At 41.9% G+C, this 18716-nt stretch overlaps 1 protein-coding gene across 1 annotated transcript in view; it reads left to right on the plus strand.

Moving 5' to 3' along the window:
* Nucleotides 1-1211: 1211 nt before the first annotated feature.
* LOC124594417 (kelch-like protein 10) overlaps nt 1212-18716 on the plus strand; it is a 132184-nt gene continuing 114679 nt past the window's right edge. Inside the window, exons 1-2 of the mRNA XM_047132788.1 lie at nt 1212-1308; nt 1417-1703. Of these exons, the coding sequence (XP_046988744.1) occupies nt 1212-1308; nt 1417-1703 (384 nt within the window). The remainder of the gene's footprint in view (nt 1309-1416; nt 1704-18716) is intronic.

An 18716-nucleotide genomic window follows, 5' to 3' on the forward strand; every position in this document is an offset into this window, starting at 1 on the left:
AAAAATAACTTATTGCACTTCTGTGGGACCATCAAGACAATATATCTGCTTCCCATGGCGTCTAGAAGCCTTGTGGCCAGGTACACGGACAACTAGCGAGCGATCCCAGCGCCCCCAAGCGATATAGGTGGAAACTGCTGACTCGAGACAACATCTCAAAAGACTGATGTGGTCCATCCCCACATATGTTGACAGCAAAAGCAAATCAAGTAATTAAATTTCAAAAACGCTCGCCGTATATTAGGGGTCTTCTATACAGAGTCATTTGAGAACACAAGCACCCTCCTCCATGAGTTTACTGCAACCCACATGATCACAAAGGCAGCCAAATGCATACTGAGCAATAGTTCACTATTCTCCCTCTGAGGGGCATCTCGAGCATTGCCACCTATGTAGTATGGCGATCAGTGTTCTTTTTATACTTGATATCAGGGAAACCTCTCTCAAGTGCTACTTCCTGTTTGTGCATGAACCAATGTATCCAAACATGCAGGCTGAGGCTTTCGCCCCACCTCAAAATACTGCATTCCTATTGGCTAATGCCGAAATAGTGAAGTATATAAACCCTACCACTTGAATCCTCATTCTGCTATTGTCTGCCTTTGAGTCAGCTCGAATGACTTGGCCTCACTCATGTGTGTGTTAATTGGTAGTTTGCTTCGTCTCTGATCTAAGATGAAGCATTCAGCGGTATCAGGCAGCAGCTGCGGCAGTGCCAGTGGCAGCAAACACCCAAGACTGCCGCAGGAATGGGAATTATCAGGGAAGGGAAGCCTGAGATCAAATTTCCTAGTGCATATTTCGTTAAAAAAGGTTTTGAATTATCAAATTACTGTGTGTTTAGATTTTGAAGTATATTTTCGTAAGAAACTTTCTCAGCATTGACACCTTGTGCATTCAGATTTCGAAGTTAAAAAAATTGTCATAGCAGGTGTTCAGATTTGTTAGCATTTGTGACTCTTCAAGCTTTCCAGGCATATATGTTGCAAATAGTCTTCATGGGCTTGCCACCGGATCACGTTATGTGAATTCCACAATATTTTCTCGGAGCAACTTTCTGACATCTTCAGGTGGTTCAAACTTGCTGATATCTAGGAACGACTGATGGTATCCCTACATCGACGCCCTGTGATTTATTAAATCAATATGTTGCTGCTGTAGGTGATTTCGGAGACCTTGATCAATTGATCCATGGTGGTTTGGGCAAGGAGATGATTGAGTGGGTGGAGGAGAAGGAGAGAGAGCTGTGTCGTCATGAGGAGGTGTCGAATGATCTGAGGGATATGTCACAGAACCAGAGCGGTATAGGTAATACACACTCATTCTGGTTACCAATAACCAATGTCCTTTTTTTCCTTGCAGCAGCAGGTGATGTCTGGAACGCTGTACTTATTTCTCGTTATTCTTTCTCCACAGCACCACCATCTGCACAGTATGCAGTGGCGGGGGTACTGGGCAACAGTGAAGAAAGCACCTCCAAGACGCAGTCCTGGGCGACCCACTCTGCCTCATCACTCTGTGGGAAACTATTGCCACAGTCCTATCCCCCCTCCCCTCAACAGCTCTGCTCTGGTGTCCATGGTCAACCCTCCCCCCAACAATTGGCACAGCAACAATCTCTGCAGCCACAGTCGCAGCTAGGCTGCTCACACTCTGGCAACGCACAGTCTTCTCCTCCCACAAGTTCTTGCCCAAACCGCAAAGTATGTGCACCTCCCTGCTCCTCCACTTACCCAGCAGCAGCAGCATCATCGTCAACCATTTGTAGTTACAGAAATAGTAGTAATAATCCTGTGGATAGAGGCAGCTCCCTTTCCTGTCCTTTTAGTGAAGCATATCAAATCAGTAATAACATACTGCAATTAGAAGACTCAGTGATTGCAGACACCTTTGATGAGCGAATCTCATTGACTAGGATCGAGAATCGGCAGGAGGGTACTGTGACCCTGTTGGGTTTCTGAGAGTGTGCCTTCTGGTCGTGGAAATGGAGCTCCTGAAGGTTGTTAATGATCTGCAGTCTGCAGTATCCTGCCATTAAATGTGGTGCAGTGTTGGACACTGAACTACCGCATTCCCCCCAACCCCTCCCCACCCCTCCACCTCGTGTTGCCTCTGCCTTTGAAGAGACAAGTCTTCACTATCTTTATGGCGGAAGATGGCGTGATAATGCGCAGCACAGCAATCACATAGTAGTTTCGTGAACCCATCTTGAGAGCTATATTGGTCCATTTTTATGAGATGGAAGTTAGAGGGTCAGCTAAAGCATTCAACTGAACACTACACCTGGACATCTGTACACATGTCTATGATCAAGTAAATGGAAGGTCAATGTATATCAAGCTTTCTAAATACTTGTATATAGCTGATAAGAAGGCTTGCAGTAATGTCGAAAACAAAAAGTTTCGTGAACCCATCTTGAGAGCTATATTGGTCCATTTTTATGAGATGGAAGTTAGAGGGTCAGCTAAAGCACTCAACTGAACACTACACCTGGACATCTGTACACATGTCTATGATCAAGTAAATGGAAGGTCAGTGTATATCAAGCTTTCTAAATACTTGTATATAGCTGATAAGAAGGCTTGCAGTAATGTCGAAAACAAAAAGTATCAGGCTTGTTTTGCATGGTCAGTCCACGCTGGTGAGAGAATTTACAATTACTGCGATCATCCTGAGCATCCTGCTACATACCTGTAGGTGATAATATTCGTGGACATTATAGCTTTCACTGCATGGAGTTCCCTGTTGAACTCCAGGATATACATAAATTTGAGACATAGAATAGTGGAATAACGGTTCATGTTCGTGGCTTGGAGAAACGCAGGTCAGATGAGCAGAACGAGCTTTTAGTCGTCAGCCCCCTCCATTTCTGAAAATTTACCGCTGAGTGTAACATGCATGTAAACTTGCTGCTATTCTCTGATAAGACAAATAAAGAGAAAGGCAATTATCATTGTGTTTGAATCGAAGACATGTCCCACCTTCTCGTCTCCCAGATGAGTAAACATAAGGGTAAAGAGTATATTAGCTTACGATGCCTCAATGCCTTTTACTCAGACAAGTCATTAGCAAAATGTATAGTAGATTGCATTTACAATGATCCAGTAAGTATTATTGTCGTGCCGGCCGCGGTGGTCTCGCGGTTCTAGGCGCGCAGTCCGGAACCGTGCGACTGCTACGGTCGCAGGTTCGAATCCTGCCTCGGGCATGGATGTGTGTGGTGTCCTTAGGTTAGTTAGGTTTAAGTAGTTCTAAGTTCTAGGGGACTAATGACCACAGCAGTTGAGTCCCATAGTGCTCAGAGCCATTAGAACCATTATTATTATCGTACTGAGGAAAACAAATTCATAAAGCTTAAAAATACTCACCATCAGGAGAAATACTCATTCGAGGTGTACGTCGATTTTGAATGCCTCGTTGATCCTATGACCCTCCATGGAGGTGACCCCACAGCCCCACAAACTACCTTCACCGAAAAGCACGAACCATATGCGGCAAGGTTCCAAATTGTATCATTGTATGATTCGAGTACTAACCGCTATAAATTCTGCTTTGGAGAGAATCCTGCGGTTTGGCTTCTCACTGAGCTTGAAAAATTTTCATGGGAGTTTGATGATCTTTACGGCGACAGCGTCCCTATGACCAAATTGAAGGGGAATGAAGATACGTAGAATAACGTGCTTGTCTACCGTACTTGTGGACTGCCGTTAGATAGATAAAGAGAAACTCCTTATAAGGATCACTGTCATCCTATGGGGAAGTTACGTGGCGCATCCCACAGTACATGCAATTTGAAGTACCAGTTACCGAGAAACATACCCGTTTTCTTCCATAATTTAAACGGGTATGACGCTCACTTTCTTTTGAGCACTTGGCTAATTTCAGTTGGGAGAAAAATCAGGTCAGTGCCCTACCTGAAAGCGTCGAGGAATGTGCTCCATTCTCCAAACGAATGACGCCAAGAATTACACTCTGGCTCCTTCACTCGCTACGTTTTATGCAGGCACCACTCCAGAAACTTGTTGAAACTCTACATAGGGAGGATACATGTATCACTCGAGCCGCATTTCCCGATGAAGGAAAGTCTCATCTTGTGATTAGGAAGGGGTTTTCCCATACAAGTATCAGGATTGAACGACAAAACTCAACGAAACCAGGCTAACAGACATAACTGCATTTCCCAGCAACCTTATAGATGATGCCAAAACAGGTGCAAAGTAAGGGCATGCTGTCTGTGTCTGGCCTGGTATTCAACATCTCCACTTTCAGAGAGTAAGCACTGCTTTACATGGACACAGACGTCCACTTGCTTGTGGATATTTTCGAGAAATTCCAGATTCTATGCATGACCACATATTCTCTGGACCCCGCCTTTTATTACACAGCAACTGGGTTGTCTTGGGACACTATGCTCAAGAAAACGAAGTGCAGCATCAAACTGTTGACTGATGCTGACATGCTTCTTTTCTTTGAGCGAGGGATCCGTGGGATACTTTGCCACTGTGTCCATAGGCACCCCCAGGCAAATAAACCATGTATGAATGACAGAATCAGCACATCCCGTGATTCGAGTTACATCATGTACTAGGATGTCAATAACTTATATGGGCACGCCATGCAACAATTAATGCCGATTGGGGAGTTTCGATGGATGCCAAAGACGAATGCAAGGGATTAGATGGAGCAATCGAGGGTATGGCGGCAGATTCTGATGTGGGGTAAGTGGTGGAAGCAAAACTCACATACCCTATTAGTTTGCTTGGTGTGCAGGCCGATTTGCTGCTGTGTACAGAGCAATTAGTTCCATAAGGGAGTTGCACCCCAAAACTGATGACAACGTTGGGGAATAAGCGGAGGTGCATTATTCACTATCGTAATCTCCAGCAGTGTCTCAGATTGCGAATGGAGCTGGTTAGAATCATCCAGGCTATCTCCTTCAAGCAATACCCCTGGATGAAGGAGGATATTGATTGAATACGACATTGAAGGCTTCCGTGACATGTGACTTTGAGAAATATTTTTTTAAATTGATGAATAATTTTCGGTAAAACAATGGAGAATTTGAAATTTTGATTAGAGCAGAATGGTATGAGCACTATGGCGTAAGAAAATGGATCACCAGATCAAATTTTAAATGGGTCACAATATTCAAAGAGAATTTTGTTGCTGTGGAGATGGTGAAGGTTGCAGTAGAATTTACGAAACCTATTTATGTGGGGATGCGCATACTAGACCTAGTCAAACTCCACATCTACTGCTTTCATTATAAGTTTGCAAAAACTCATTTCTCTGATCCTAAATTGCTTTATATGGATACAGATAGCTTCATCTTTTGGGAGAAGAAATGCAATCTATATGAAGTAATGAGGTACCACGGTAATGAATTCGACACAGTTTTATACATGGCTGATAGTCCTTACTGGTATTGTTCCACAGAACAAGAAGATTATCATCCTAATGAAAGGTGAGGCGAATTGATTGGTGATTGTGCAGTTTGTAGGTCTGGGAACAAAAATGTATTGGGAGGGCTAAGGGCGTGCATCGTATGGCATTAAGAGCCCTCTCTATCAAAGACTATTTGCAGTGTCTGTACAGCAGCATTCACAGTGATCTGCCACAGCCACAGCACATATGTGCAGCAAACTAGTATTCGATTGAGAGGACATGAGGTACACATTGCGCTGCAATCTAAAGTGGCCTGTTACCTCATGACAATAAAAGGGTCATTCATGATGATAGGATTGAAACTCTACTCTAGTCAGACTATCACTTGTTGAGAGAGAGAGGGTGGGGGACCCTGATTGAGTGAAAGGTAGAGAATGAGACTGGATGTAAATGCTGCAGAATAGTAAGAACCTTTTATCATAGTGTAAGTAACTATATGTGTATGTGGGTGGTTCAAAAATTTATTAACACACTCCATACGTGTACTGTGTACACCTATGTAAATATATTTGCACACCATGTCTGCTAACTAAAACGTATGTAAATATGTATGTGTACAATGTATGTGCTCATGAAGAAAAAATGTGTACAATTGTATAAAAAAATATATGTACGACACATGTCAGAGGAAAAACAAATGTAAATCATGTATCTTGCACATAATATGTATGTGCGTACATGCATGTGTGTGTGTGTGTGTGTGTGTGTGTGTGTGTGTGCGTGTGTGTGTGTGTGTGTGCGTCTGTACTCACCATGTACATTTGTAAGTTACACGTGTTGCTAGTCATGCAAGTCACGTTGGTTTTAGGTGTAGATAGTTCACAGTCTATCAAAATTATTGTTGTTCATCCATGTAACTGTTACTATTGGGACTGTAGTAGTGTAAGAATAAAACAACCTCTGCATTAGTTTTTACCATAGATTTAGATATATCTGAAAACTGTAAATAGCTCACCCCTGAATTTTTGTTTGTTATTGTTAAAAAAAGTATTATGTGAAAAAGCTTCAAAGTGTAATCTCAAGAACTGAACTGTATCTGTGAGAATCACACAAATGAAAGAATTCGTTACCATACGTCTTTGCTGTTGTCATTTACAAAAAAAGTGGGAACAGTGGAAGAGAAATCATACACAGATTGCGAGGTAAAAGAAGTCATTTATTTTTCATCCAACTTAAAAGTAATTTTACATTTTCATAAGAAGACACAACACTATTTTCACTCATATTCTTCTTCTTAAGTCGAGGAAGAGCAGGTCTTTAATAGCAGCAAACTTGAAGATTCGACATATCCATGTGATCTCCTCCTCACCTTTGACGTAGATGGTGGTATCCATGTGGTCGAAAATGTGAAGCGACATTACCATATCATTATAGGGTATGCCACGATCATCCCAGTGAATTCCATTGTAGAAATGTTTTAACCACTTTGCACTTCTCTGTGTTTTAGCACACTTCACATTCTCGAAAGATCTCGGTGATGCAATGTTTACTGAGAATGTCTCTATTATTCTGGCGTCTTCTGTGTATGATATGAAAACAACGTCTCTAAATATGAACTGTCTACACTGAGCATCACAGAAACCTTAGCGTCTGCAATGGTGTTCGCCTTGAAGTAACATTGTGAAAGGATCTGGGTATGGAACCGCACCTGTTTATTTATACAGTTCATGGGACAACACCGGTGAGTGGACAACAGTTAATCACATGGTCATATAGAACTAGAGCATAAGCTGCAGTGCTCTCTGAGAAATTTTCCAAAGATTCATTTTCACTTCGTACACCTAATGGTCCAGATTTTATTGTCTCGTTCTGTTTTGAGCAATATATTATGATGACTAGCGCCAGCTCCTTGAATTTCCGTAGGCTGGGTATACATCCTTCCTCTTTATACTGTATTACGGAGCATGGAACCTCGTATATGAGTCATACGGTAGACTGAATACATTTTCGTTCCAATGCAGGTATAAATTATCATATGGGTAGAATTCAGATTTCAGGTAGACTCTGGTATTAGTTTACCTGCAATTATGAAACTTGGTGGAATCATTTGCTGAATTCCCTTTTCTATCGACCTAATGCACCTGGGCGTCTACGTTGAGCGGAGGTTTTAATGGACCATGTATGTCTGCTTGCAGTTGGTAGCACTGAGTACTCAGAAACCTCCCCTTGAACCGAAAGATAACGATAGAAATACTCTGGCAGTCAGAGCATTTAAAAGCTTCGAAAGATGCTCATCAAATATTATGATTTCTGGCATTTTCCATATTATTTTATTGATGGTGATCTCGTTTTCCTCCTGGGTCTCTTGAATGTATGAGTTGTTGTCCATTGCAGTCTGTATCAGAATAAGTTCGTGTTTAGCATTCAGAACATTTTCTCACATCTCCTCAAAGTGCCCCACAAGCAATTTTAGAGGTATACATGCAGTAAATCTCTTGTACTCTTCCACTGCCTCATCTATGAACCATCCACCAATTTCTAAATCGTTCACATCCGAGGGAGAAGCAGAGACATACGTTTTAGCAGTTGTGGTGTCTATATTGTGTGTGCAATCAGTCTCGACGCCGTTAAGTACATGCCGGATCTCATGAAATAGGAATGCTAAAGCGTTATATGAAAGTTCAATGTCATGTAGCAGTACAACCCCTTTCTGTAAATGATTCATCAAGAGATGCGAAATTCTTGCGTGGGAGGGTTAAAATGTCTTGGTGTTCGATGACAATTCTAAGTTCATCGTTCTTGTTACATGTGGTTGATGCATAAGGTTTACGCTAGAAGAATTCCTGGTGTATAATACACACATCACATTCCATTGGTTTAGTTATATCGACAGACGTCATTGTGCAGCTTAATACCTACTGATTTAAGAAACTCGTAGTTTATATGTGTTATCCCATGCTGTTCTATTGTGAAGTACTGCAGCGTGCATTGTGCACTTCGGTTTTATATCTTACGCCCATCCACTCTTCGTTAACAATACGGGGACACTGCAATCCCTGACTGGTTGAAGCTCGCCACCGACGCTTCTGTTCCAGCAGGTTAAAGATCGTCGCGTTTGCCTCTAACAGCTCCTGGCTGGTTGAAGGACGCCGCCGCTTCTGCGTCTCTGCATGTTCAAGGTTACTGCTGGTTCTGCTTTAGATGTAGCTGTACAATGATTTCCTCGTCACAACAGTCGACAAGTTGATTATCCTGGTCCAGAATACGTAGCTACAGCTAGTCCAACGCCTGAACTGTTACTGGGAGGTAAACAGCGTCGAGAGGAGTCTCAACGATCTTATGCCCCGTTCCTACTAAGGTAAGAATTTATAAATTGTATGAATCAATCTGTTGTTGAGATAAGAGTTTGTTACAGTGTTACACTCAACACGGATTTTACTGACAGGAGATATATTCACTGACTGGTTGGATTTGTAGAATTTATTGGAATCCTTCAAAACCTGTCCTTTTGTGAAGCCCAGTAGCTGTGTTACTGAACCTTTCTGATTAAAGTCAATTGTTGCACTCATTGTCATTGTTTCAGATTTAAATGTATTGATGTTTGCACATAGCACACCTTTCCCACACAGTTTTAAAGCTTCGTTTAAATCATCAATATCGTATGCACCAGGCTCTATTTCACAATTTCTTTTTCCCCATTTACTTTCAGATGAAGTTTATTGTTACCCTCTATGAGATTTGGAATGCTGTTGTAAGTCTCCAGTCCAATCAGCGCTATAATCCATTCCCCATTGCTTAAATAAATCGGTAGATTCTTAATGCATCTCCTTATAAATTTGCTTCTTCATAAATGTTTGGAGGAACATGATGTACAAATGCCCACATAAGTGGGTATTAAAGTCTTGGTAGCGATGAATATCGTAGAACACACGTCATCTGCCGGTGAAGTATCGTTGGAACTCTTCTGGCGGCTGCGAGAAGCCTCTAAATGATTCGAGATAGTAGACATTATTTGTATTTTTCTTAACATACACCACCCAGAGGTTTCCTGGTCACCCATCAATACCTAAATTCGCAATTCCACACTCTCCACATTTCCACATATCTTCGGTAATGTATACTGCACACTATGGAATCTTGGAATGCTGAAATTTTTCTAACATATTTGAGCAGATCTGTGTTTGTAAGGGGTCTGTCTGGTAGGCTACATAATGTTTTTTTTTTTTTTAATTTTATTTATGAAGAGGCCCAGCCCTTTCTTGTATGGTTTCAGGTACAGTATTTTTCCAATGTCTGTTGCTTCCATCATGCAATTATGTCTTCTTGCTTCCTCTACCTGCTTCTGGGAGTTCTGTGCATTCTTGACTGTTTTGGCAATAGCTGCAGTGCCACCATCCTGTGAGCCCGTGGCTGAGACAATTGTGAGGTTTGGAATCAGCAAGGGGAGAATTCCACCTGATGTCTTGGGTATCAGCAGAACCCTGGGTGCGTTAACTTGTCCTTTATGCTTCAAAGCACTTTTAGTTGCATATACCGCTGTCACCATGCAGTTTTTTTAAACAGCCCTTCTTCTTCATCATCATTGTCTTCTTCTTCATCTTCTTCTTCTTCTTCTTCACTGCACGACGTCCAGCTTCCATAACTTGCTTGTGATTCACACTCAGACCCAACTTAATTTTACCATGGATGGTTTTATCAACTATAAAAGCTGCAATGCACTATCCTATACCAATATCCTTCCTTGCACATATTGCCTTGGCTTTATCAGCTATAATTCGATATGCAGCATAACGTCCTAGGAGACCTTTATGTTTTGCATATCCAGTGTCACATTCCAAACACACCTCTTCAAACAGGTTAATCCCTTATAACCACAAGCCAAACGTTTTTGAAGCTTTGTTCTAGGTCTGCACTAATGTGCTATTTGACAGGAAGTTTGTCGAGAATACCATCACCTCCTATAATGTGTCTTCTATGCAAACCATTATGCAGCAAATCGTCAGCGTCAATCCAGCTGTTTTGTATTGCAGGAAAACCAAGCCATTTAACTAGTGCTCTATTCCCTAGATCCACCACACTAGTGTGATGCAACATGTCTCCATAGGGCATCCCATACATGCCCCACTGGATTCAAATCAGGAGAGTGAGCATGCCATGTCATGCATACAATATCTTCTGTTTCCAAGAAAACATCAACCACCTATGCTCTATGAGGTCGAGCATTGCCGTCCATCAGTACAAAGTCTGGTCCACGGCACCGCGCAACGATGGTACATGAGGTGCCAGGGTCTCCTCACGATACCTGACAGCAATTGAACCTTGTCAATTCACCCATACAATTTCAAAAGAGAATTTCAAGTGGTCAATATAATTCTTGCCCACACCATTAGGGATCCTCCTTGATATCGGTCTCTTTCCACAAGGTTTGGGTGCCAAAATCGTATTCCACGTTTCTTCTAGATTAGATTCCGCCGAGAATCACTCTCCAGACTGAATCGGGTCTCATCTGTGAAAAGAACATTGGCCCACTATTCGACTGCCCAGGTGGTATGTTGCTGACTCCACTCTACACGTTCCCTTCCGTGAAGACGAGTCAGAGGTACACATACAGCAGATCTCTGAGAATAAAGACGACTCCGTTGAAGCCTTCTATACATTGTTTGCCTTGTACAACACGTCCAGTGGATGCAGCGAGGTCAGATGCCAGCTGCCATGCAATACTAAAGCAGTACCTTCGTGCACTTACAGTCAAATAACTGTCCTCTCTTTCTGATGTCACACCTGTTTGGACTGGTACCCGGCAAACACTACTCCGTTTGATAGGTGCCCTGACGTCACCGTTGGCGTGTTTGTCTATTGACTAGAGTGCTACCTTGGCACGATTTGTGCGGACATCTCTTGGCAGTTTGTATGATTATATCGTGAGTTAGACACAAAACGGGAAAATAGCTGTTTGTTGCTATAATTTTGGACACCAGTGTATATTATTTACATTTCAGCAATGATACGTAGACTGAATTACATCAACAAGAAAAACCCAGCAATGATACACAGACTGCATTGCATCAACAATAAAAACCATTATTCAGTTTTTACAGTATTTCCCGAGTAACTTTCTTGTTTGTACTATTTCTGCATGTATTTCTCTCAAACTGGCAGGTGTTCCTTTAACTTCTTCTCTGGGCACCATATTGATACACTGTTCTAAATCGTCTGAACGCACACAGTGATAGTATTCACAATATCATTATACAAAGCTTGGATGTACAGCACCCTACGGTTCAGTCTTTCCAACACAATGGATAGTACCATTTGGAGTCCGAACAAGTTTGTAATGGTGGAGTGCTGCAGATAAATTGATCGACCTCCAGATCTCAGCGTGAGTGTCACGCCATCATACAATGATGTTATAGTTAGTGCCAGGTCAGCACAGTAAATGTTCGGAGATGGAGAATACTCAGGTGTCATATATTGACTGATTTAGGATTCTATACAACACAGTTCATCCCATTCCAACTCCATAAACCACACTTTAAAATTTCTCAATGCATTTTCTTTCTCTAACATAACATGCCAGTCACTGTCCACTGTTACTTCTACATCAATATTGCAGTAACACTGGAATGTTCTGGGATGGAGCGTTTGCCAGACACCAGTAATGACGTGCACCGTGTGGTGTAGGGCCCCCAGTACAGCTTTTCTGGGAGTTCGGGATTGGCTGGGTGTCTTAATCATACAAATCAACGAGCAGGATGGATAATAGCAGCACGTTGTCCTGCTCCAATACGCTGATCAGGTGTGCTACAGGATACCACAAAGCTGCTGCCATTGCTGGCCAGAACACGACAGAGGTCGCTGCAAGTCCCGACAAGACTAAGATAGCTGTGCTGGCCCAGACATGTTGGATGTTGCTGCCAGTCTGGACATGCCATAGGCTGCTCCTGAACAAAGAAGAAGAAACCACTAGCATCCACAGACAATGACATCGAGTAGAACAAAGAAAGGGAACTTGACAAAGAAGAGGACAATCCACTGTGTGCAGTAATAGTAGCAAAGACATGTAATGAGCATTGATTTGTACCCTTCTTCTTCGTTGCAGAGGCAGATGAGGACCTCAATTGCTGTTGACGCTTCATGGTTCTTCCAATGACTGAATGCAACTAAGAGTACGTCCATCATATGTCCCCCAGCGTCACAATCTCATTACCTGATGTAATGTTCCCACATTCCTATTGGCTCCAGCCAATATTCAAATGGGGGAGGGGCAGAACGATGTGTTCCTATTGGTTCTGAGGGAAAATGTGGGGGAGAAAAAGAAACCATTTCAAGTGGCCTCTGTGGATTTTTGAGAACTAGCTCAGTCGAGGTCCATAAACCAAGATAAACACCTCTGGTTATCCTGTCTGTGGTAGTGGAATAGGACGAAGCTATCTCCTGCACTGGGGGTCAGCCCTGTGTACAGCCCTATGTTCTGCATGTGAGAGAATACGTGAGGCAGCTGGTGCGCTGCCCTGCAGTCGGTGCAAAGAGGCTATCAGAAGATTTTTAACATTGCAATTACATGTGGTGAGTTATGTTGACGGCGATTTCGTAATGGTATTCCTTGCGCAATAGGAAAAAGGTATGATGTAAGGAATTATTATTATTATTAAACATCAGATTGAGAAGGGAAAGCAACATATACTTGCGTGGCTCCCTTTTTCGTTTAGAAAATGCCGCGTACTATTGTGGAACAGTGAGACTTGGTGCGAGCAATGTGCGATTTGAGAAGTAAAGTTTGCTAAGACATTCCCGGATGTCACTCGCACTGAAAAAGTACCTAAGGGCCAGTTTAAAACTGAATTTGAAGAATATTACAAGGGGGGAATATAAGTTGTATGTTAACGTTGGTCTTGAGTGTTCTGTCCAAACAATGACACGTCGGATACGGTCGGCTCTGTGAAAAAACTTGGCACTTAAGGTTGTCCAACTGCCAAAGCAAACACAAATTTAGAGTAATTGATACTATAATCACGAACCTGGATTTAACATACATATAGCATGTTAACACTTACGTCAATAACAATGACAGAGCTTGAGTGGTTTTAGAAGTTTAGAAATCACGTAGAAATGTCGATTCATTAACCACTCTGCGTTTTTCACACATACTAGCCCACATGCAAAAAAATGACAGTATATCTCTGTAAGTTTTAACAAATTACAAATCTTATAATGACGCCTATGTAATGGTGTGCCCATATTATACACGAGATAAAAAGAGAGTGTTATCGTCCGGCAGTGGACGATGTATGATTTTTTTAATATTCAAATGTCTTCAGAGTCTGTCTTTAATATCGATGTTTTTACATGTGGGCTGAATTAGTCTATAGTTTCTTAGGCGCGTTTGTAGCGCTGGATTCATTTCTCCTTGTAAATCGTCAAAATACATCATTACAATGCGTAGTTAAATATTATACATTGGCAAATAAATGACTCTTAGCCTCTTTCGTTACTCAAATCAGTGTTTAATTTGACGAGATGTGGCGGTGTGAAAATACAAAATCTCAAAGAGAGATCTATTTACGCATTTAATGACTTCTTTTCGATGTATTTTACAACACCTGCATCTTTCAAAATTGAAAAAAAAAACAACAGAGAGTTATGTGCTTTTCCCTCCAAATAAAGAGATTCAACCCCTAAAAACTGAATTTGGTAAATAAAAGTGTACCCTCTGCTACGTGACTGACATTGATTTGAATTTAGTATCTTGAAATCCTTCCTCTCCAACACAAACTGAGTCTTTTTCCCATAAATTTCCAGTTGGTTGAAAGGAAGGAGAGTAGGGGAGGGGGCTGGGGATTTCCCTGAGGGGAAGGGGTTAGTTATTTTATCGATTTAATTAATTAGTCAATTAATTTGATTTGAAAAGTGTGCTTGTATTGTCAAGGGGGAGGGGGTGGGTTTGGGAATTTCCCAGAGGCGTGGGGGAGGTGGAGGGTGAGGTGTGGGGGATTTCTTAGAAGGATGGATTACCCCTAGAGAGTTATAAATCAACGTCAGGGGGTCACAATCAATTAACAGAACTACAGGTGAAGGGGCAGGGGGTGGGTTGGGGGGATGGTCCATCATCTTGAATAAATTTGGTAACAATGCAGAGTGGGGAAGAACCCACTTTGCCCTACTATTGCTATGGGCACGCACACCTCTAGCTCGCCTTCCACTCACTCCGCAGCATCGATGTCCACGGGTCGACTGGTGCTGTCAAAGGACTGTTTGTAAAATGGAATGGCACGCCGTGGTATTCAGTATGAAAGCTGATTTTGCCTGCATGCAAATGATGATCGCTTGTGCGTATGACACAGACTTGGTGAGCGCTGTCTCGTAGGGTGCATTCATTCGACACACAGACCTCACCCCAGGCCTTGTGGGCTGGGGTGCGATAAGCTACAATTCTGGATCACCTTTGGTGTTTCTGGAGGGGTCGCTAACCAGCGCTCAGTAAATGCAGAATTTTGTTAGACCTGTCCTTTGCTGTTCTTGCAACAGGAAGGTGATGTGTTGTTCCAACAGGATCATGCTCGCCCACGCACTGCCCCTGAAACTCAACTTCTTGCACAAGACGTGCGACAACTTCTCTGGCCAACAAGATCTTCAGACTTGTTTTTCAATCGAACATGTGTAGTATATGATGGGACGAGAAGTGATCCGTGCGACTCGCCAACCAACAACTTTAACAGAACTACATGAACAAGCTGAGCAGGCATGGCATAACGTACCCCAGGACAATATTCGCCGACTGTACGATCGACTGGATGCCGAAGTCAGCGTCTACAAGCCGGCCGAAGTGGCCGTGCGGTTAAAGGCGCTGCAGTCTGGAACCGCAAGACCGCTACGGTCGCAGGTTCGAATCCTGCCTCGGGCATGGATGTTTGTGTTGTCCTTAGGTTAGTTAGGTTTAACTAGTTCTAAGTTCTAGGGGACTAATAACCTCAGCAGTTGCGTCCCATAGTGCTCAGAGCCATTTGAACCATTTTCAGCGTCTACATTGTCGCTAGTGGAGAATACACTACTTGCTAATAGGGGTGTTTCATCATGGATCGAAACCTGGAACCTCAGAACCGCTTGTGCTATTGGACTGCAAAGGCAATCATTTCATGTAGTCCTTATGCACTGTTGCAACAATAAATCTTTAGAGAATTGGAAATCTCTAAATGGGTGTAGTAATTTTTTTTCTGGCAGTATATTTAAAAATGTATTGAACTTGTGACAGGCTTCGATAGTAGTTGTACTTAATTTGGTTTCACTTACTGATTATTGGCGTGTAATAGAGTAATAATGTAACAGACTATTAATCACATCATTGACAAATTTTCTGGATCGCAACATTTTTAAATTTCATAGAATATTTATTCCTGGGTACATGAACATGTTGTTCCTTGGAACATTTTCCAGAATAATTTTTTTCAGTTTCAAATAAAAACTGCAGTACAAGAAACGTGAATGCTATTATTTAAAAATGGAATAATGCACTTCTATTACAAGGCTTGAAAGAGGCGAAATTTTGAAAAGTGTTTCAAGGTAAACATACAGCACTCTCCACTACATGTAAATCACCACTCCAGCTGCTGTCAGGAATATCTTCAACATTTACGACTGGTTGTGTTCATCAAATATCATCAGATCTGATATCTGAACGCAAACACTTCTATTTTTCAGATCAGGAATCACTTTTCTGCTCACTTTGTAAGACAGCTGACAACAACTGAGAAGTACACCAGTGACGGAGACACTGAGGACCAAACGTTTAATGCGTATCCTGCTCAAAAAATGAAGAAAAACCGTGAATATTCACAAAAACTTTCTTGCAGTGACACACGTTATAATTAGGATAATACTTAATCACATGCCTTATTTGCATTAAACGCTTGAATAAGTAGTAGAAGGGTGTAAATTTTCTGGAGCGCAGGGGTAGCATACAGTATACGCGATCCTGAGTGGCCTTCTAAAGTCGGTTTTGTTTGGCTGCTCTTTGCTGTTCTTTGTGAGAAACAGCTATTCGATGAAACACCTACAACTTCTCTAGGTCGCAGAACTAGGCATCTTCATATTTTGTCATACCCATAGCAGCATTCTAACACTAGAAATTTTTATATGCGCCTCGCACAACAATATGTAGGTTTCCGCGGTAACACATTCTCAAGTCTCCTCTGAACTTCGTAAGTGGCAACTCTCTTCTTGTCTGAAATTTTGGAAGAGTGCCAAGCGAACCGCGAATGGAGGAGGTAAGCCCCGTTTCCAATTTCCTTCGGGCTTAGAGTGCAGCGCAGCATGGTACGTTTTCAGGAGATTTCGATGTCGTTAAAAATGCCGGCAAGTGCCAGTAAAGACTTTATAATATATTTCTCGTCGGGCTTTCAGTATCTGTAGAAAGAGCTCATAGGAATCATCATTAAGCAGATTTATCAACCGTATTTCTGGTAACTTTGAGTCAGAATTGATATGACAGTTCTCGTGGAAACGTAACTCCACATTACACATTTTTCTAGCAATATCAACAAGTGAGAGATACGTGTGCCACTTATTTTAGCGATACCAAGAGAGCGTCACTTCATGATTTGGTGTAAGCAGTGTGTGTTTGCTATATTTTTACGATAACAGAAATGATTTGGTGTAAGCAGGATGTGTTTGCTAAGTATTTACGATTAATGTAATTTTCGATCTTGACAGCTATAAGTGGATGAATTATTCTTTAGAATATCACTGTAGTTTCCGAGTGAATAGCTGTAGAATCTTTGATACAGCCGTTCACATTTGACGGATGTTACAAAGCTACCTGATTTACGTTTGAGACCTTTCCTGAAAGTATCAGCTGACAAAGAACACTTACTGTATTTCAGACCAAGGCACGGCTAGTTTTGCGCTTACGAAAGATTCGTTATTAGAGAAAACATACTCGAAAAAATGTTGCGGCCGCTGGTCTGTTTGGCGATACCAAGCAACAGTAAGCTTTGACTTTTGTAATCGGTACGTTTCCAGAAACTGAGAATTTTGTCAGACTATAAAAATACTACAATGTAAAGCTACTTTAGATAGCAGTTATAACATGTATGATTGTGCTCATAGGATGTCACGTGTTTTCGGTACAGAACATACAGTCAGAGAAAAATTTTATATTTTTGTTCTGAACGAAGTATACCTTGGACACTGCCGGTTCAGCCACCGCCATCTGCTGACGGCTGCGCCGACGCCGTTCTGCCCATGTGGGCAATTGCTGACGGTACGCCACATTTTAACGTCCTGTCCGAATTTTAATACACTGCGCATTGATCTTGGTCTGCCATGTACTCTGGATGAAATTTTAGCGGATGGCCCAGGAGCAGCTGCTCGCGTTCTTCGTTTTATCCACTTGACAAACCTGTCTAAGGACTTTTGATTATGCTGTTTTCTTTTAATCCCTTGCCTGTTGATGTGCCTTTTATAGTGTTGTCCTTTTTAGTTGCTGTTTTAACATTGTGCCTCGCAGTGCATTCATAATTTAGTCTGGGCGCTAATGACCACTGTAGTTGTGCGCCCTAGAACCCCAAACTAAAAAAAAACTGATAAAGATCTAAATTATCCATTTATTGATAGAAAAAGTATCACTTTTGAACATATTACAGATTTATTCAATCTGCGTGTGTGACTCGATAAACGCTAGGTTGATTTTCCATTTCGGGTAACATCCTATTTTATTCCTCTTGAGTTACTATGTATCCGTCGGTAACAATACAACTTCTAAATTCTTGATCCGAAGTAAGCATTTAGCGAGTATAAACTTGACTTTTGATAAAATACCGTGTATAGAAAGCGTATGAGATAATATCTAGTGACTTCGGATGCGCAGTTCGTCTTGCTCCTTCCTCTGTAGGTCATACATTTAGATGTAGTTTCGTTGAGATGGTAGCATTGGCCTTCTTGGTTGAAACGAAGCAGACGTGGAAGAAAACAAAGTGATCTGAGTGTAAATGACGTGCTTTCAAGTTTCTTTCCCAGCTGACGATTCCATTTTGCGGATAATACACCACGTATTGTGGCAGCCTGCGGCGACATTACACCAGATGTACTGCGGCGTGTACGACATTCATTACGCCAGAGATTGCAGTTGTGTGCAGCAAATGATGGCCACCACATTGAACATCTATTGGCCTGACATGTCGGACACACTCTATTCCACTCCGTAATTGAAAACGGAAACCACGTGTGTACGTGTACCTCAACCCTCATGGTAATGTACATGTGCGTCAGTGAAAAAGACCAATAAAAAGGTGTTAGCATGTGGGCGTAATGTGCTGTTCCAGTCTCTTCTGTACCTA

This window comes from Schistocerca americana, chromosome 2 (genome assembly GCF_021461395.2).
Source record: "Schistocerca americana isolate TAMUIC-IGC-003095 chromosome 2, iqSchAmer2.1, whole genome shotgun sequence".
Taxonomy (NCBI): Eukaryota; Metazoa; Arthropoda; class Insecta; order Orthoptera; family Acrididae; genus Schistocerca; species Schistocerca americana.